Consider the following 21,749-nt stretch of genomic DNA (forward strand, 5'->3'; position numbering starts at 1 on the left):
TTGTATAATTATATTATTAAGAAAATATATTATCACTTCATAGTTACCTGTTTCGTTAAGTGCATTTCTAGATAGTGTACAGTTCACTGGAGAGTAAAGTATATGAGTGTAGTTTACTTGTAGGCTTATAAAATCTAACAGTTTTCAGAAATCTGCATCAAATTAAAAAGTAAAATTTATTTACAGAGCACAGGAGTTGTATGGAATCATTTATAGTTGAATTAGTGTAGATGATCGCATGAAGCAGCAACTGTGAGATCTAATATAATAATAATGTTTCCAAAGTTGAAGTCCATGTTAATTCAATAAATAAATCAACTGCCTGATTTTGCATTTGTGTTTATTTTAGTAATTAGTAACTGGTTTGATTTTTCTGAAATCCCTGATTTTTCATTTGTTTAGTAGTATATAATAAATATTTTTAGAGATGTTATAAATCCATCCTGTATTATTTGATAAGCATTTTATTGTCTTAGTTGACAAAAAAATCACTGGTTTATAAGAAACTCTGAGAAGCTATGTAATGAATTTTCCCGTGTTTAAATTAATGGCACTTTTTTCCTTAAAAAATTTCATAGAAACACAACTTAAAAATTTTATCTGTGACTGAAAACTTTCATAATCTGATGATTTGTTAAAACCAACTTTCCACACACCAGCACAGTATGAAGACAAAACCAGTATTTATTTTAGTGTGGAGTTTCAGCCCTGAGGCCTCTCTTTATCCAGAGGGAATTTTTTTTTAATTTCCTTTTTTTAAAATTTTTTTTGGAAACAAAGGAACATTTTACTGAACACCTTTAATGTGAACTAATGTTAAGGTCAAACATTGCTTTTAAAATTCAGGACTTACATAATGAATTTCATATTATCGCGTTTATTTCAATTTTCTGAAAGGGTAGGAAAAACAAATATGTTTTGGCATACAGTTTAAAAAAGAAAAAAAAAAACCTTTGAATTATAAGAAAATGAAGTTCAGAAAGTGTTCTCTTTTCCTCAGAAGGAATTAGAAGTCAGCATGTTGCTATTGTTCCTTGACAAAGACAGCGTCTTTGTTTTCTGTCCTCTGTATCTCTGAATCCTGCAATGTCATCACAGCAGAGTGTATGATACACCATTTTAAATGATAAGAGTTTCAAGAGGCACTTTAGTGGAATTAAGAAAAACCTAACACTCTTCCACCGTGATGCCACATAGCTATCTTCGTTCTATGTTGTCATGTCAGTAAATTGTATTTAATAGGCCTGAGCTTGTCTCAGTGTGTTTCCAAAATAACAAAACAAAATCAAGCAAGTACACATAATAGGATTTATCTTGTGTCGGCAGAATAAAACAAAACTGACAATATGATAAATACAGCAACTTGCTAGAAACCAGATAATCAAAGGATTGTGTCCTATAAAGCCTGGTGTGTGTGTGTGTGTGTGTGTGTGTGTCTGTGATTTCTATTTGTGTTTCTTTTTCTTAAATGTCTCATTTTGGTTGTGTTTTATCCTTCGCTTCCACCCTAAGTGACTTTATCAGGGTTATAACTCTCTTCTTCACCAAATATATCTGCCAGGACTTTAAAGCGGGGTCCCCAGTCTGTCAGATAGTCGTAGTCCTGGTCCGCTTCTGTGGTGAGAGAGTCTATAGAGCTAAGGGAGTCTGCTACTGATCCATTTCCTTCATACGCATATGTTGCCAATGAATCGTATGGTGGGGCAGTTGGGTCCACATCATTCTCCTGTAGCCTTTGATTAATGAAATCCCGTATGTCTGTGTTATCTTCCACCGGTGGTCTCTGACGAGGTAAACAGAGAGAGTCTGGTTTTATATCCCTGCGAATTTTGTTATCTTCAATCACTTTCGGATTTCTCAGAGCACCAATGTCGAAAGCCTGGGTGTCCTCCTCCCCACCTCCTTCATCATCGTAATGGATAACGTTGTCTCGGATGTCTTCTTTAGAGGTCATTAGAGTGTCTTTCTTCTTCTGCCTTCGCAGAGCTACGTACAGCACAACTATGGCTAGAACAAGACAAAAATTGCAAGTTGAGAATGTGTAGTTCACATCTCCAAAAAATTGATCAGGGCTTGCCAACACGTTATTTTCAAAGTAAATATATTATACAATAAGGATCATATCTATGCTTATGCAACTTCATTTTGAAATTGTAGCTAACAAATCTTAGCAAAATTATTCACAAAATCAAGCAATTACAGTCTTATATTTAATTTATATTATATCTTAATATTTTGGTATCAGTTAAAAAGTGTGTGTTACAAATTTTTTAAAAGAATGGTTGTTCTAAGCATATAGAGAGCTGTATAGTGTTGGTATAATAAAACTTGAATATTATAGCCCATAAATAACACATATTATTCATAGCTAGATTTCCCAGTTGCAACACTTACATTTCTAATGAAATAAATCCAAATCTTCATGTGACAATAACTTTTAAAAGCAATAAATTTTAAAAAGAGAAGGAAGAAAAGAAGGAAGGAAAGGAGAAAGGAAGGAAAGAAGAGTGTAGAATATAAGGGCCTTAGTTTTATAAATCATGTCAACCAAGACCTCTAATTATTTCAATTCTGTGTCCTGCCATGTTGAGATATTTTCCAAACCAAATGCTAGTGTTCAGTTTACGTTCATGAAGCATGATAAAATTTTGAAATAATTTATATACTCTCATAATGTAAATCTATTTTTGTTCCTAGTTGATGCACAGCAATCTGTTAAATTGAAAGCATTTATTTCAGGGTGCCTGGGTGGCTCAGTTAAGTGTCTACCTTCACCTCAGGGCATGATCTGGGGGTCCTGAGATTGAGCCCCGTGTCAGGGTCCCTGCATAGCAAGGAGCCTACTTCTCTCTCTCCCTTTGCTCCTCCCCCTCGCTCAAGCATGAGTCCTTGCATGCGAGCGCTTGCGTGTTCTCTCGCTATCTCTATCTCAAACAAATAAATAAAATCTTAAAAAAAAAGAAAGGGTTTATTTCCTCTAGAAGTGAATGGGCACAGATTCAAATGATGAAGTCAGTGCTCAGTTTTGCTCATCATAAAAACCCCTCTCCTCCACAGAGGTGGCAACAGGTTGAAAGACAAAGTGTGTTTGATTTACTACAGCAGGGTCTGGAAAACTCTCATCATACGATTAGAAATTTGAGAAGATTGAGTGATGATGAGAGCTCATTTATTCCCTCTTCCTCCAAAATTAAAGTTTGACCAACTGGAAGGAGGGAGGAGATATAGGTAGAGCTTCTGTACAATAGGCCTTGAAGAAATGTTTAGCCCTCTGCACTCCTCCTAGCATTTAGGGAAATCCAAAATCTAAAAAGACTGTTGCTCACCCAGAGAATGAGTGAGAAACTGGAAGCCTCATCGAGATGCCTTGCATATAAAATGGCTTTGGACCTGCTCTGGCTGAGAAGGCACTTCTAACTGATGTACCTGAGGACCCCCTACAAGATACCTAGACCCCACAAGATACTCTTGCTTTCCCTCCTCCCAGGAAAGCTATGAAAATGGCTAAGGAAAGATCTGAAGGAGTCTGAGATTGGTTAAGGAAGTCCAAGAATAGTTGGGTTTTAAGTACACCCCATGGCAGGACAAATAGGGCCACCACCCCCTGCTGTATCCTGGAAAGTTCACATGCTAGAAGTGTGCAAGCGCACCGTGGACCCTCAGTAAGCATCTGGAGAAATGACTGACAGATGGAGGCACATGCTGCTGCTGACCAGAGCAAGATTACTCGCTACACTGTAAAAGGGCCAAAGAAGCCAAAAGTGAGTGCCCAGAACATGCCAAGTCATGCTAGGTTGATGTGATCTGGGACTCAGGTGGCTCCTAGACAAGAGAGAAGCATGAAAAAGTAACATTGGATTTGAGGTTAAACAACTAATTGATGGTGTTCAATTTCAGATGTGAGAATATTATTCTGAATCCTGCCTTCTAAGGTTCGTATCAACAGCACAGATGCCAGAGGTAACTTATAAATTATAAGGATAGAAAGGAAACTTTTTTTTTTCTGGATACCAAACTTACTTATGTGGAATTAATACCCTATACCATTAAAATCGCACTAGAACTTCAATCTCCAAACTAACATGAGTTTCTGACTTGGAGAATGTTCTCCATAAACTATGATATAATGCCTTACTCGATGCCTTACATCCTAGTTTTTTGTTGTTGTTGTTATTTCCTATCTTAAGATAAATGTATGCATCTACATTTGTGAAGCATATATAAACGGATTCCACAATGCCCAATTGTAATCTGTTGCCATTTGAATTTAAAGAAATGACTGGCAAAACAGAAAAGCTCTCTCTGGTCTTGTGAATCTGCCGGTGAATTAATAAGTGAAGGGAGCCAGCTGAACAGAACTAATGGGAGAACGAAACCCCTAAAGTAGATTTATATTAATTCTTACAGAGATGTTACAGAATGTATTACCTCCGTCCTTTTTCTTTGCAGGGCTTCTAGATATTTCAGTGTGTTGTGTTCTAGGGGTAATGGTTAGAATTTTGATGTGAGATGTGAGAAAACTGGAATAAGAACTGTTTTCGGCTGGCATTTTAAACAAAAAAAAAGAGAAAATTTGGGGGTGCTTTCACTTTCTCACTCTTTTCCTGTTCTTTCTCTTTTCTTCCTTTATTGAACTGGCATTTGAAAGCTACTGATCATCTAGTATATTTTTAAAGATTTATATAATATCTTATTAGGGAACAACAATTACTGGAATGTAAAATGAATTTTTTTAAAAAAACACTTAAAAAAACCCCACTGCTGTAAATGGGATATTTGTTACAGAAAATTTCACTGTGGCAAGTGCAACAAACTGTTATTAGTTAAAATCTCCAAGGGGTTGAACATAGTTTTGTGTTCTGATGCTATTTATTTATTCCAAATGGTATATAGACATGAGATAGTAAATAGAAATTTAACATTAATAAAAATATCACTCAATATAGATAATTTTCCTTCTATCCAGATGTGACATCTCAATGAAGGTCAAAACCTCAATGAAGAAAAACCTGATTTACATGGTAAATTGTGAAGAGAGAGGCACAGAGGAGAGAGAGAGATGGAGAGAGAGAGAATACGTGATTAATACTGAAACCAACCTAAGAGTATAACAATGCACAGTAGGATTGCAATCAAAGCCCCAGTGCTGAGTCCCACAGGTAGAAAAATTGCTTCCACATTACAAGACAGGATGGTACCATCAGAGTCACATCTACAAACTCGAATAGTCATTGTGTTGGTGCTGCTCTGCACAGGATAGCTGCTGTCTTCTATTACAACAGGAAGGAAATACATCTCTTGCTGCCTACGCCTGTATCCATTTCTTCGGGTTTCAATTCCAGCTGTGTTGTCTACAAAACATGACATTTGTGATAAGAGAGTTACTAAAAGCTTCGCTTCAAATTTGAAAGTTGGTATCAGTTAAACAGTAGGAAGCTCTTCTTGCATCAGCAAAAATGCATCCATATTTTAATTCTTTCTTGTATTATTATGAAAGCTGCCAAATGTAATCAAAATAATCCTTAGGAAAAGAAGAAACGTTAATCTTGTCTGGTGTAAGAATTAAATTTTTAATTCAGAAAGAATATAAAACTGTTTATAAGACTAGAAGTATTTTGTGTTGACCCATTTGTGTGTGTGTCTGTTGACCCACTTTTTTTTTTTTAACATTGAAATCTCATTGAGAAAAAAAATACATCTGTGGGTGTTTTCTTACATGATGGAAGAGCAGAGATTACAAAGCATGAGTCTGTAAAATATCTCACCTATGAACTTGTTCTTTAAAAGACAACAAAATCAGTTTAGCATTTGATTTTTTATTTTTCCCAGATCTATATCTATGATATATATGGTAAAAAATATGTACACTTTATACATATATATTTACATACGCATATATGTATATATATATATAGCGTTCACTTTTGTACATGTATATGTATATATGCGTATATGTATATAATATCTTTTACTTTTGTACATTAGTTAGTATAAGAGAAATGGAAAATAAAGTGTGTTAAAAACATCAAGATTCATTAAAAATTTTAAACGTAATAAATTATAATAATCACTATTTTAATATAAGTACAAAAATAACTCATTTTAGTTCTGACAAAATCAACAATAGCAATATTTACTTAGAATGATTCAAAACAATAAATATTTTAAATTTTATATAAATGCAATTAATACTACTATTGAAAGTATTATTTTGCACACATTTTTTCTTTACTTCTTTTATTCCTACACATAGAAGTGGGAATTTGGTTTTATTCATAACACCATTTCATTTTTTTGTCTATTAAAGTAACTCCTAGAAATATTTTGCTATTTTATTTTATTTTTTTTAAGATTTTATTTATTTATTTGAGAGAGAGAATGAGATAAAGAGCATGAGGGGGGAGGGTCAGAGGGAGAAGCAGACTCCCTGCTGAGCAGGGAGCCCGATGCGGGACTCCATCCCGGGACTCCAGGATCATGACCTGAGCTGAAGGCAGTCGCTTAACCAACTGAGCCACCCAGGTGCCCATTATATTTTGCTATTTTAAAAAACATGTTAATATTTAATTTATTATAGCCATATATGATATCCACTTTGGAATCAAGGAAACTAATTTTAAAAATATATATTACTCATTAAAATACAGGTATTTCAGAAAAATGTTACTATCTCAGTAAAATGCCATTCATCTCTTTGTATATTCTAGATTCAACAACTAAAAATTAGGCAGCTTCTCTAGACTCATTTCAATAGAAGCACGAAGTTGAGAAAACTTTACTTGATATGACTGTTTTACATGGGAAGATGATTTATTATTACATAGAAGAAATTTTTCAAATTGAAAAACAAAAGGGTGCCTGGGTGGCTCAGTTGGTTAGGCGACTGCCTTCGGCTCAGGTCATGGTCCTGGAGTCCCGGGATCGAGTCCTGCATCGGGCTCCCTGCTCAGCAGGGAGTCTGCTTCTCCCTCTGACCCTCCTCCCTCTCATGCTCTCTGTCTCTCATTCTCTCTGTCTCAAATGAATAAATGAAATCTTTAAAAAAAAATTGAAAAACTAAATATCAAGATGCCAAATGTCAATTATAATATTCCCAATGAGACTTAGTAATGCTGGGTACTTATGATGACAGTAGGAATAAAAAAATGGGGGCTAATTGAATTCACATTGAAATCTTCAGCAGCTGACTGAATACTTGAGTCTGAGGAAAAGGAACAGTCAGGATTTACTACAAATATTTAGTAAATAATTTGAAATCTAGGTGAAAATTATTAATAAAAGTAGGGGTTTGGAAAAGCTGATATATTTGCACTTGAGGAGTCATGGATTCAATGTTCCTGAACATATTATATCAAAAGGCCTCCTATTCTTTTATGTTTACAGTAGCCCCCTCCCCCCATCCACGGTTTTACTTTCTCTGATTTCAGTTGCCCCAAGTCAAACTTGGCCTGGAAGGAGATGATCCGCTTTCTGATGTACGGTCCAAAGGTGATTTCATCTCACCACGTAAGCATTTTATCATTTTACATCATCATCATAAGAAGGGTGAGTACAATACAAAATAGTTCAAGAAAGAGAGAGATCATATTTACATAACTTTTATGAGAGCATATTGTTACAATTGTTCTATTTTATTATTATTGCTGTTAATTACTTACTGTGTCTAACTTATAAATTAAACATTATCATAGGGTATGTGTGTATAGTAAAATATTATATCTATCTATCTATCTATCTATCTATCTATCTATCTATCTATCTATTATATATATATATACACACAGGGTTCAGTACCATACGTGGTACTGCCATTCACTACCACCTCACTAATCGCAGGAAGCCTAGCACTCACAGGAATACCCTTTCTCACAGGATTTTTGGTTTCGGGCATCCACTGGGTGTCTAGGACCATATCCCTCAACAGAAAAGAGGGGATTACTGTATTTTCAATATATTCTTATTATTGATATATGGCCATAAAAAATTCATTGTGCTGTTCACGGTGGGAAAAAAAGATATTAAACCTCATGTCCACTCTTAAAATAGTTTCTACTGAAGAACAGGTAAAGTTAATATATATCATACAAACCATAAACATATATGCACACAATGGAGTATCATTAGGCTATAAGAAAGAAGGAAATATTGCCATTTATGATAACATGGATTAACCTGGAGAGCATTATGCTAAGTGATATAAGCCAGACAGAGAAAGAGAAATGCTGCACATGGTAACATTTATATGGGGAATCTAAAAAAGATTTTTTTAAAAAAAGGAACTTCTAAAAACAGTAGAAATGCAGTTGTCAGGGGCCGAGTATGGAGAAAATGGGGAAAGATTGGTAAAAAAGATACAGATTCTTAATTATAAGATGAATAAAGCCTGAGGATCTAATGTATAACATGGTGACTATAGTTGATCGAAATTTGCTAAGTGAGCAGAATTTAAACCCCCAGGGGGAAAAGTTTTTTTAAAAAGGTAAATATGTGAAGTGAAAAAAAGATTTCTATTCAGTTTTTAAAAACTTACACTTACTTAAAATATAACTTAAGATAAAATAGAGAATATAGTAAATGGCATATGAATAGCAAACAATATTCAAATTGTGAGAAAACACTATGCTATAAGGCAAAATGATCTGATTCATATTATCATGATTAATCGGATATAGTTTCTCCAGCAAAGATACAATGGGGAAACAGTCAAATTATGTTCCTGAATGATGTGACCATCGACCTTGTTGCCCAAGCCAGGGATCTGGAAGTCTGATTAGTCTTCTCCGTTGTATTTACACATGGAATCTAGGCAATCTAGCATCAAGCCCTATGGATTCTATCTCTATCCACATGTCTCCATTTGCCATTACTTTAATCTAATTCTTTCTCACCCACTCCTGCAATAGCATCAGAAGTAATCCTATATCCTCCTATTATCTTTTCCGTGCTACAACCAAACTGATCTTCCTAATGCAAATCTGAACATACTATGCTCTTGTAAATCTTTCAAAGACTTCTGAAGTCATTGGATTTAAGTTATAATCCTTTCAAATGGCTTGTAGTTAGGGTGACCACATAGTCTGATTTGTCTTGGATAGCCCTATTTTATGTGAGCTGTTCTAATTAAAATTACTAATATTGTCCACTTCTATTCTCCAAAGTGTTCTGATTTTCATAGCAAAATACGTGGTCTCTCGGGTGCCTGGGTGGCTCAGTTGGTTAAGCGACTTTCTTCAGCTCAGGTCATGATCCTGGAGTCCCGGGATCAAGTCCCGCATCAGGCTCCCTGCTCAGCAGGGAGTCTGCTTCTCCCTCTGACTCTCCCCCCCTCTCATGCTCTCTCTCTGTCTCATTCTTTCTCTCTCAAATAAATAAATAAAATCTTAAAAAAAAATATGTGGTCTCTCTACTTATAAGGCTCTTCATATTTGGGACCCTCTTGCATTTACTGTCATCCCTCGCATTACATTATCAGATGAAGCAAATCCTACTGAATCTCTTTCTATGACAAAATGTCTGCTTTCTTTCCTCTAAATATTTGCAGAAAAGTAAATGTACTCAGACATCCTTTGACTTCTGTCCATCATCATCATCATCATCATCATCATCATTATCTCATCACAATTGGTTCATTCGTTCTATAAGCATAGAATTTAGTAAGAAATTAGCTTTTTACTATCCAATATTATGAACTCAGGTGATTCTAATCCCAATTTCATAACTATGGAAACAGAAGGGATAAAATATCCTCAAGTCACAGAATTAATAGTTTCAGAACGACTGACCAGTGCTTAGCTTTAATATTTGTGATCTAGTGTCCATTGTATTTTTGTAGTGAGTGTAACAGTAGCAGATGTGATGGTATTAGTAGCAGTAACAGTGGTGATGATGGTAGTAACATTGGTGGTAGATACGAAAGTGCAGATATGATAGTAGAGGTGGCAACTAAAATCACTTTGGGTATTGTGTTAAAGGATTTGCATGCATTATTTTATTTAATATAAATACTATGAGGCTGATTCAGTTCGACTAGGAGTTTAAAATTATTCAGTTTAACTTAATACACTGAGAATCTGCCATTGAGGACATAATGGAGTGGGAAGGAAAACCTTTGTTATTCTAATTACAAAGCCTGTATTCTTAACCTGTGTTGTGCTCTGTGTTATTCAAATAAACCAGTTACTAAGAAGTTACCGACTTGTTTGTACAAGTAATGTGCATGTGGAACAAATGATATATTTAAAACATAGAAAGCATTCAATTTCCCAGATAGGCCGGTTTTGCTTGACACATTAAGGGACTGTCCACATTATAAATGGAAGCAATTTGCCTCATTAGATACAAACTATATAGGTTAAATATTTAATTTACTGCTAGCTATAGAATTTTGTATTTTTCGTATATGAATTTCCATATTTTATGAAATTGAGTGCTTTTAGAAAAACATTGATTTCTACCTTTGTGTCCTTTTACAAAGTTACATGATAAGAGGTTTTTTTCTTTTTTATGGGGTTAAACTTACTTCTGAAGTCACGGACTGTAAAATTTGGTTTGATGGCAGCTTCGGGTGATAATCTAAAGGAGAATTGCTGCCCAGCAGGTGAAAGATCTCGGTCTGCAGCGCTGACTATCTGAATTATCTGAAACAAAGTTGAGATGAAACTTGAAGTCAGTCATGAGTTTCAAAGGGAACTTTACATACAGCAGACTAATAAGTTTATCCAATGATGCATGCAAGGAGATAGAAATGACATTTCTAGGATTCATATCAGTGAGCCAATTATTTACAAATGATTTTTATGAACACATATCTAAACATTTACAGTTCATAATGGCAGGTACAATTATAGGGTATGGGCGAATTCCAAATCAATATCTGCATAACTAAAAAAGCTTAACACCATTGAAAATTCTCACTAAAAAGCAAAATAAAATTAAAATGCACTTGCTTGCATTTTAAACTAAATAATATAAATGCTTTCTAACCTAAATATGAAAATGCTTCCTGGAAAGAAAATCTCTGATTATTTAAAAGCCCTTGCGATAGCAAAATTTTAGTATAGTTTTATTTGTGAGAATGAGTTTTATTTTCATAAATAAATAAAATGATGAGAAAGAGAAATACAAAGGATGTATATCTGGTTTTGTCCTTATATTTGTTTTCCCCCAATGAGCAAGAATACTAAATGTATTTTCATAAAGTTTTTTAAAGAAGGAAGCACTATAACAACCCAGTTTCAAAATTTTTCCTAAATCACTTCCCATAGGTTGTGTGTTTAGCAGTTAAAATTCTGATATTTCAAGAAAATGCCCTTAAGAATTTGGAGAGTAAAAACAACTTCTGAGAGCCAAACTGTGAAATTGATAATTCACCATATAGATAAGCAAATTATAATAGCTTTGAGGTTGTATTTTATTAACATATCCAATGGCTTTGAATCTGAAAGCATTTCAGGAAATGGGTGTAGAAGAGAGTGAGAGCAGAGTCGTGCTCAGGTGATCACTTTCTTAGGCAAAATTTGAATTTGTCAGAGGAAGACCTTTTATTTCAAGTACTGTGTCTTTGTCACAGTGGGCAAAAGCACACATCATGTGTTCTATATGTGATTTACTTACTACTTTTTGTTTTCATTCCATGGCTAAAACTCAATCTTATTACTATGATCTATGTCCCCATAGTACACACGCATACAAAATCACACACTCACACATAAGTGTATCTACTGTGACTTCGAGGGCCTGGCGCCATATTAGTAATTTCTAATTTGACAAATTGGTTTTCTAATGAGAATTTCGGTTCCCTGGTTCACTGTGAATCAGTCACAATTCTATAAAACTTCAACTTAGATAACTTCACATAAACTCATATGCTCAGTCATATCACTATTATCCCATCCATAAGTTTTCTCTAAATTATCAGGGGATTGGGTTACCAGGTGCTTTGTTTTGTTTTGCCTTTAACTACTATCAGCAAGCATAACAATTTACCAAATTAAAGTTATTTAACATCAAAAAATACCAAGAACATAACTTTAGAATGAAGCAATGTCCTTTCAAACAGCAGACAGAGAAGAAAGTTTTAGTAAAAACAGGCACTTATCTGGAATTGACACTTGGGAGTCATTGCCCTAAGGAAAAAAAAACTCTCATACTTCAGGAATTCACTGTATATATCACTGTTGATTTAGATAGCATCATCTTTCTCTCTCTTCTCTTTTGTCTCTTGATAGATAACACATACATGCATATAAAAATACATACATATGCATGCATACATATTCAATTATAGGCCAGAAGTGATAGACAGTTCCTATGCATAGTTCCTAGACAATGGGCAGAATGCCTGGGGTCAAGAGCAGAAAATGCTCACATACCACACTCCCTGAAAACTCCAGTAACAAATGTGGCCCAGTAGAAAACCCAATAAGTATTTATTAGAAAAAGAGCCTCCAAGGACCTCACAGATTGCTTACCACTCTGCCCAGATGTAAGAAAACCTCAGGTCATTTCTACTTTTCCCAACTTTTCAAACTCTTTAGTTTACTAGACAAGCAGAGAAGCATCAAATGGAGTTCTATTTCTGAAAGGACTTTCATTTTGTTCATTACAAGAGTCTTACTGATATAAAATAATTAATATTCCTAACTAAAAAAAATAGAGAGTTGGGTTTTTGGGGGTGAGGGTAGAGGGATCTGGAAAGTGAGAAATTGCTAAGTTGTGGAATTTCAGAAAACCTCTTGTAACTTCTCAAATAACCAAATTGGTTTAATATTTGTTTAAACATTTATGCAGCATCTACTCTTTTAGGAACTAAAGAAGGCACTGGATTTATCCCATGTAAATTGTGGGTACATTTAAATGATAAAGGCTTAAAATTTATTTTTAATGCATTTCTGCATCTATTCAAAATTAAGGTTGCAAATTTATCAATTGGGAAATCTGACTAAATAAGTCAGGTTTTAATAAATTTAATACTTTCCCCAAATTATCAGAGAAAGGATTAGAGCATCACAGTTCACTAGAAGTTTCTGCACTGATGGAAATATTCTATATTTATATGGACAAAAAATGGTAGCCACTTAGTAGATACAGCCATTGAGCAACTAAAATGTGGCTAGTATGCATGAGAACACTGATTTTTAATTTTAAATTAATAGCTACATAGCTAGTGGACTTCATAAGATTAGGGTTATGGGACAGTTTTTCTACAAAGCAGTATAAAACATTCAAATTGAAACAAATACTGAATATTAAGGAATAACTTCTTTCAAAAAAGATACTGTTTTAAATATTAAGATTTTTTTCAGTAAGAATTAAAACTTCAAATTTACTTAAATGAATAGTTATGCTATTTAAAGGTGATTAAAATACAAAGCGAGGCAAGCATACTGACGTCTTTTTCCTTTGGAAACTAGGTGCACAGTATTGGTTTAATCATATTTTTATTTCATGACATACTCTCATCATTTGCCCATGCTTGATTCATTCATTATATCATATCATATTATATCATCATGTCGCATTATAACATTATATTATTTTATTCATTCATCTATAATAGTCTAGGGAAAAAAAACTGGCAACCCAGCACCACTCACATTAAATCTGGGATTTTGACAGTAACTTTCATAACCATGTGGTCCTCCTTCATGACATCTCCCACTAGAACCAGAGCAATATGGACTTAATAAGGAAAGTGTAATTCAGAGATTTTGAATAACCCAGATGTTCTACTCAAGGCCACCAGAGAAAGAAGCCTTACATTTTTAATGGGCTACAGAGCTCTTCTGTACCCCTTCATAAAACATGTGAGCAAAGCAAGAAACACTCTAGAAGAATGCACTCTAAAGTTGTTTGCTTACTGGGTTTATAGTCACAGATTCTATAAAAAGTCCACAGTAAAGGAGTAGAAAATGTAGCAGATCTGCAATCCTAGACTGTTTAGTTATACGAAGAATATTCACTAGGCCATCATCAAATTATCCCTTGGGATGTTATTTCTACATCCATAAATTCACCCTTAATTTATGAGTTTACTATCTCTTGTGGGTTTTTTTTTTTTTATGAAAACATATGATCCAGGGGAAAAATTATCCATCTATCTATCATTATCAGTATTGATATTGATATAGGTATCGATGTGTGTGTGTACATGCATTTATCTATGGTCTTCTACCCTGAAACATATGCATATAGTAGGTCTTTATATGCTATCCGTTAACAATATTGATAAGATACCTGTCCTGGTTTGGCATTTTCACACACAGCTGTCTCATATGGCACAGATATTTCTGGAGGAAATTCATTGACATCTAAGACATTAATCAATATGTTGACTTTGCTGCTTAATAATGGGTTACCTGTTGAAAACATAAAAAGAGAACAGACAGTTATAAAATCTGGTCAGTTATCATTCTTACAGTAAATAGTATTAAACATTTTAAAATTTTTTTAAAGATTTATTTATTTATTTCAGAGAGAGAGTGTGTGTGAGTGGAGGCGGGGCACAGAGGGAGAGAAAGAGAGAGAGAGAGAGAGAGAGAAGCAGACTCCCTGCTGAGTGTGGAGCCCAGTGCAGTGCTGCATCCCAGGACCCTGAGATCATGACCTGAGTGGATATCAAGAGTCTGAGGCTTACCTGACCGAGCCATCCAGGCACCCATTATTATTATTATTATTATTTTAAATCAGCCATTATAAAGAAGTCAAATGATCCTTCCTTAATGGGAAACTCTGCAGCGTGCCAAGTATAAATGATAAAAAGATGGGTAAGTATGTCAGGGTTTTGCTGTCGGAACACTAATGGTGCCCCATACCAGTGTTCATCCTGAAATTCACTCACCACCAAAGTTAAAGTCAACCATCTGGCTAGTATTTTATCAAACATGTAGTCATCATACCAGAGCGCACAGAACCAGCCTTCAATAATAGTGATAATTTTCACTGGATAAAACATGTTTTCTATGTTGTGTCCATATAATTAAAACTTTATTGGGTAGGATCATCTACATATTTAAAAAGTTATTTCAAAATGATTCTTCCTGAAAAGGATGATAAATTACAAGGAAAATGAAGGAGAAGGGGCTTTTATAAATAAAGTTTTAAAAAACAGACTTAAGGAAGTAGAAGACACAGATTATGGAAAGCTAGGATACACACTGAAATGACTTGCTGGTGATAAGAAAAGAAAGAATAAGGATTTTCTTCCTATAGTAGATTAAAAAAAAAAAAGTGTTGTTTTGAAAAAGTGCCAAATCCCATCAAAAGTTTTAGCCCCAGCCCTTGATACATTACCTGCTTCCCTGTCATTTGTTGAAGAAGACTCAAAAAAAATTAAGTTAGTAAGGCATAGCAATGCAGAGTTTACCTTTCTTGTTATAAAATTTTACCATATGAAATTTTACCGTTGGATAAACTGCCCCAAATTGTTGAAGGACCCTGCCCAGAGTCACACCTTTAGGGGAATGGGAAGTTAAAATTCCAACCCAGGACTATGGAAATCCAAATACCATGTGTATGCCACCCTACCTTCTCTATTGATTGGTTTATGTGTTAAATCCTTCATCTGCAGTGCTGCTGATGATTCATGTTAGTATTCTTTTAGACCTCTATCTGGATTCTTTCAAAGAAGCATACAAAAGTTCAACACATGACTGACTCTGCCAACTCTCCACTACCCTGCTGTGCTAAAATTTATTAGAAAATAATAGGCACTATAAACAGTATCATAATAAATGTTCACATATTCACATATGACACAGTGAAATCCATCATTGTGTACCAGTACACACACAGATAACACAAAGTGGGGATGAATGGTACATTCTGTAATAGAGGATGTGCTTATAGAAGGTGTATTGGTAATCTTGGAGAAGCATGCAGAAAGTATGATTTAAAAATTAATATTGGTAGGGGCTCCTGGGTGGCTCAGTCGTTAAGCGTCTGCCTTCGGCTCAGGTCAGGATCCCAGGGTCCTGGGATCGAGCCCCGCATTGGGCTCCCTGCTTGGCGGGAAGCCTGCTTCTCCCTCTCCCGCTCCCCCTGCTTGTGTTCCCTCTCTCGCTGTGTCTCTCTCTGTCAAATAAATAAATAAAATCTTAAAAAATAATAAATAAAATAAATAAAAAAATAAAAATTAATATTGGCAAAAAAATTAATATTGGCCACAGGGAATTATCTTATTTGGTAGAAAATGTCGGCTATTTTCAGAAGTTATTTAATCTACCTTTAATTTGGTTTCTTTGTATGAAACATACAGTATTAATAGTCCCAAATTCATAGGTTTGTTATATTAAATAAGTGATGGTATTTTATAAAATGTTAGATCACCTCTAGTAAATTACATCACTCTTATTACAAAGTGCACTTCTTGGAGGTTATCTAGCTCTGTATCTATTTTTGGTGTTAATTACTCCTATAGCCTAATATGTAGGTAAAAGTAAAAAAATTGGCTAAATTTGGTTTACTTTTGTAAGAAAAACCTGGAAATTATAAAAAATAACGACAAAATTAAAAAAAAAAACTAGGCCTAATATTTGTAATGCTTACAAATTAACTCTTTTAGGGTTCACAGTAACTCTGTTATAGACATTATTATCCCCATTATTGTATGTGCAACTCTGAGGAACAGAAGGGGAATGTGATTCCCAAAAATTACAAGTTGGAAGTAATAAGATGGGGTTCTGGTTCCAAGTTCATGCTCTTAAACTCTAGTATACATCGTGCATTAGAAAATAACTGAAATTTATTTAGCTATTGAAAAAATAGACAACAAATTAGTATTACAGATTAGCTTAGGGAATTCATGTGAATTACTTAGCCTATTCAGGTTCTGCCAACATAAAAATCAGTCTCCGCTTTCCATTTTATATATAAAGTACAAGTCCTGAGGCCGTATAAAGAGGAGAGTTTTGTGCGTGTTGTTTGTTTTTAGATTTCATTTGTTTATTTGAGAGAGAGGAAGAGCATGAGTGGGGGAGGGGCAGAGGGACAAGCCAACTGGGGAAGCAGTAACATCTCTGTTCAAAAACTCCTGTACTTAATATATATGCTGCCGAAGCGAGCACAAAACTCCTGTACTTAAGCACTCAACTTTTTACAAGAGGATAAAATTTGTTAGAGTAATATAGATTTTTTTCATTTATGCATATAATTCAGAAAATTACATTGAAGAAATAAAGACCCTTTTTATTCTGACTCATCTAATCTGTATTTGGGACAGCGATGATGAAATTTGTTTAATCATGACTTAGCATGAGCATTATTACCAATATTTTTGCCATGTAGAAACTAATTATCACTGAATATGTAGAGGACAGTTTCAAATATAAATTTAGTAGACTTTATTTTATTTTTTAAAGATTTTATTTATTTATTTGTCAGAGAGAGAGAGAGAAAGCAGAAGCAGGGGGAGTGGCAGGGGGAGAGGGAGAAGCAGACTCCCCAGTGAGCAGAGAGCCCGATGCGATGTGGGGCTCCATCCCAGGACCCTGGAATCATGACCTGAGCCACAGGCAGAGGCTTACCCAACTAAGCCACACAGGCATCCCTAAATTTAGTAAATTTTAAATAACCAAAATCTTACCTGACTAATTGCTGTGTTCTTTGTAGTCAAATCATTTAAATTCCAATTATTATCGATGCATGTTGCTTATATTTAATAACCAGCTTATTAATAGTTTTTGGCTCACATAATATAATCAAGAAATCATTTTGTTTTTATCCCCTATGCCTTCAAAAATGTTTTGTTAGATTTTCTTTCCCCATCCCTTGATGATATCTCAGTGAGCTCCCTTAGCTTTCTGAGTCAGTGAGTTAGAATTGCCATATTAGTAGTATTTTCAAGTACGGTTTCAATTAAGAAAACAAAAGGTAAAGGCCAAATTCCAAAAACAAGGAATGAAGGGAAAAAAAATCACTGTTTATCATAAATGAGTTAAAATACTATAAGGAATATTATGAATATATGCCAAAAATCTAGTCAACATAAATGAACTGAACAAATTCCTAGAAAGACACAGATTACCAACAATGATCTTTAAAAGAAATACAAAACCTTAATAGACCTTAAACAAATGAATAAAATCAAGTTGTAATTAAAAATCTCGCAACCAATAAAATCTCATGCACACATGCCTTCACTGGGGGAATTTTTTTTTTGAACTCTGGAGATATTTTATTTTTAAAGATTAGAGATTTCATTTATTTATTTGACAGAGAGAGAGAGAGCATAAGCAGGGGGAGCAGCAAACAGAGGCAGAGGGAGAAGCAGGCTCCCTGCTGAGCAGAGAGCCAGATGCAGGGCTCAATCCCAAGACCCTGGGATCATGACCTGAGCCAAAGGCATATGCTCAACTGACTGAGCCACCTAGGCACCCCACTGGGGAAATTCTATCAACTATTTAAAATCATATAATACCAATTCTTCACAAACTTTCAGGAAATGGAGAAGGAAACACCACTTAATTCTATGTATACTGCTACCAAAGCCAATGAAAAAACATCATAAGAAAATAAAACAAAACAGTATGGGCTAATATCACTCAGAAACATAAGTACAAAAGTTCCTTAACAAAATATTAACAAATCAATTCCAGAGCATACTATAAAATTACTACACAATGACCAAATGGCATTTATCCTAAGAATGTAAGGTTAGTTTAATGTCCAAGAATAATCAATCCAACACACCATACTACTAGAAGAAAACTAAAAAACACATGGCCATCTCAAATAGATTCAGAATTAGCGTTTGACAAAATCTTACATCCATTCATAATTTTTAAAAAGTCTTCTAAAAAAGTAATGAACAGGAGGCAAAATCTTCAACCTGATCTAGTCTACCTACAAAAAGCCCATAGCTAACATCATATTCAACAGTGAGTCAGTGCTTTCTCTTTAAAATTGGGCACTGGGTGGAAACGGCGGAAATAATAGTTGCCACATATATTCACCATTGTACAATCAAATGAAAATAAAATTTAAAAAAATGTAAGTATCCAGATTGGAAAGAATGAAACTGAGACAAAAAAAAAAAAAAAACAAAACAAAAAAAAACTCCATTCACAATATAATCAAAGATAATAAAATATTTGGGAATAAATTTAGCAAATAGATGCAGGACTTACAAACAGAACTTCACAAATCATTGCTAAGAGAAATGAAATGGGTTGCAGATGGAAAGGATTTCTGGTGATGGAAACAGAAAACTGTATAATCACTTTGGAAAATGGGTTGGAACATTCTGTAAACATTAAACATGAACTTATATTGCAGCAATTCCCCTCCTAGGTATCCACCCAAGAAGATGAAATAAACATCCACACAAAAACCTGTATACAAATGCACATTAAAGTATTATGTATACACTTCAAAACTGACAACAATGCAAATGTCTATCTTTTGGTGAATGGATAAACATTATGTGACATATCCATGCAATAAAAATTACTTCAACAACAAAAAGGAACAAAATAGTGATATGTGCTACAACAACCTGAATGAATCTCAAACATGCTGTCTTCTTTGACAATAAGGCTGATATTGCTCCTTGGAGCTGGATTAGCTGCAGAAAACGAAAGATTTCAGTGATTTTGGGTTTCCGAAGTCTTCAGAACATTCCAGCCCCCACCTGTCAAGTCTTCCAGATTTCCTGGAAGAGATATTAAGCCATTCCTTTTTTTTTTTTTTTTTTTTAAGATTCTGTTTATTTATTTGACAGAGACACAGCAAGAGAGAGAACACAAGCAGGGGGAGTGGGAGAGGGAGAAGCAGGCTTCCCGCTGAGCAGGGAGCCCAATGTGGGGCTCGATCCCAGGACCCTGGGATCATGACCTGAGCTGAAGGCAGACACTTAATGACTGAGCCACCCAGGCGCCACCTAAGCCATTCCTTTTAGAAGAGCCCTTTCAGGGATGCTTGGGTGGATCAGTCACTTAAGTGTCTACCTTCGGCTCAGGTCATGATCTCAGCTGAAGTCCTGGGATTGAGCCGTGAGTGTGACTCCCCATTCGGGGGAAGCCTGCTTCTCCCTCTGCCCTTCTCCCCACTCATGCTTGCTCTCTCTTTCTTGCTCTCTCTCTTTCAAATAAATAAACCTTTTCAGAATTCCTTTTTTTTTTTTTAAGATTTTATTTATTTATTTGACACAGAGTGAGAGAGAGAGAGCATAAGCAGGGGGAGTGGCAGGCAGGCAGAGGGAGAGGCAGGCTCTGTGCCGAGCAAGGAGCCCAATGTGGGACTGGATCCCAGGACCCCGGGATCATGACCTGAGCCGAAGGCAGACGCTTAACAACTGAGCCACCCAGGCGCCCCCTTTTCAGAATTCCTGACCCAAAGAAACTCTATGATAATTTATCATGTAGCAATAGATAACTAATCCTGGTCATAAGAAATATTAAAATATATATTAAAAGGAAAGAAAGATTCTCACTAGGGTTTGAGCTGGAATGGACCAAGCAGGGCCTCATGGCAATGCCCATGGTGGGGGTGCAGTCCCTGCTCCCAACCACCATGCAGAAATCTTGCCCAAGGGGACTGTCACTAGCGGTCCAGTTGCGCTTTGTAGTGCTTTGCTCACTACTACTATCCCAGGTCAGCAGATATTTCCAGGGAGGCTTCTGTTTCTATGGAGATAGATACAGCTATCTGCATCCATAGCTCCAGGCAGCCTGGAGTGGGGTTCCAAGCCCATTTATCTGCCTTCTATGCCTATGGATTGGGGTTGAGCAGGGGCCTGCTGGGTCACAGAAACTGGTCTGGAGGGGGTGGCTAGCAAGGCAAGGAGGTTGGTGACAGTTTCTGGAAGTCCCTGTCTCCATTATCTGCTGACAGGAATCATAGCTACTCCCAGGACTCTCGGCCCAAGGCAGACCCTACCTGGGAGCTCATGGTCCCATTTCAGTGCCTGGACCTTGAGAGGGAGCAGGACAGGCAGGGCTTCATGTGTGGCATCTGCATGGACAAGGTGTGGGACGAGTCAGAGGCATCCCACCCAACTGCACGTATACCCACTGTTTAGGTGCCTTTGCACCCTGGTAAAAGAGGAGACAGGACTTCCCACAAGACATCACGAAGGCTTGTCCCCAGTACCACGTCCATTCTAGCTACATCACCCCCAACAAACTCTGGGTGGGCAAGGAGGCTGAAAAGAAGCAACTCATCAGGAACTTCAAGGCTTGGACCAGCCAGATCCAATGGCAGTTCTTCATGTGGGAGGATGGTCACTGCCCCTTCAAGTCTGACTGTATTTACCTGCACCAGCTTCTAGCTAAGGCCAGAGAATGCACCAGCTGGCTTCTGTGATGGAGGTGCTGGGCCCAACAGCATTCCTAGGGCACTGAATTAGAGGAAGAAGTATCACGGGCTGAGCCCTGGTTATGGCCTTCTGGGATTCAGAACTCCTACTTGATCCCAATAGTTCTTACCATGGCTGCTGTAACCAGGACCAACATGTGAGAAAGGGGACTGAGGGCAGGGGGTGCTAGGTGGTAGGTCCCGTTCTGGGCTAGGTGGGGGATGAAAGTAGTAAGCTCTCTACCCACATGCACAGGAGCCGTGACACAACTGAGGAACATAGGGAAAGGCGGAGGGCTCTGGGAAAGAGGAAGTTGTTCTCACCCTCTTGTTGGGGCTTTGGTTTTTACATTTGTTCTTTTGTAGGATGATCTTGGAAGAAAACAAATAAAATGCACCTAAACCATAGATGGAAGGAAGGAAGGAAGGAAGGAAGGAAGGAAGGAAGGAAGGAAGGA

At 36.0% G+C, this 21,749-nt stretch overlaps 1 protein-coding gene across 1 annotated transcript in view; it reads right to left on the reverse strand.

The window, feature by feature from the left end:
* Nucleotides 1–958: 958 nt before the first annotated feature.
* The window catches only part of CDH12 (cadherin 12), a 679,766-nt gene continuing 658,975 nt past the window's right edge, over nt 959–21,749 (reverse strand). The window contains exons 10-13 of the mRNA XM_034998857.1: nt 14,236–14,357; nt 10,520–10,637; nt 5,100–5,351; nt 959–2,007 (exon numbers count right to left, since the gene is read on the reverse strand). Coding sequence (XP_034854748.1) covers nt 1,508–2,007; nt 5,100–5,351; nt 10,520–10,637; nt 14,236–14,357 — 992 coding nt within the window. The 3' untranslated portion in view covers nt 959–1,507. The remainder of the gene's footprint in view (nt 2,008–5,099; nt 5,352–10,519; nt 10,638–14,235; nt 14,358–21,749) is intronic.

This window comes from Mirounga leonina, unplaced genomic scaffold (assembly GCF_011800145.1).
Source record: "Mirounga leonina isolate KUSES-001 unplaced genomic scaffold, KU_Mleo_1.0 Mir_95, whole genome shotgun sequence".
NCBI classification, from domain to species: domain Eukaryota; kingdom Metazoa; phylum Chordata; class Mammalia; order Carnivora; family Phocidae; genus Mirounga; species Mirounga leonina.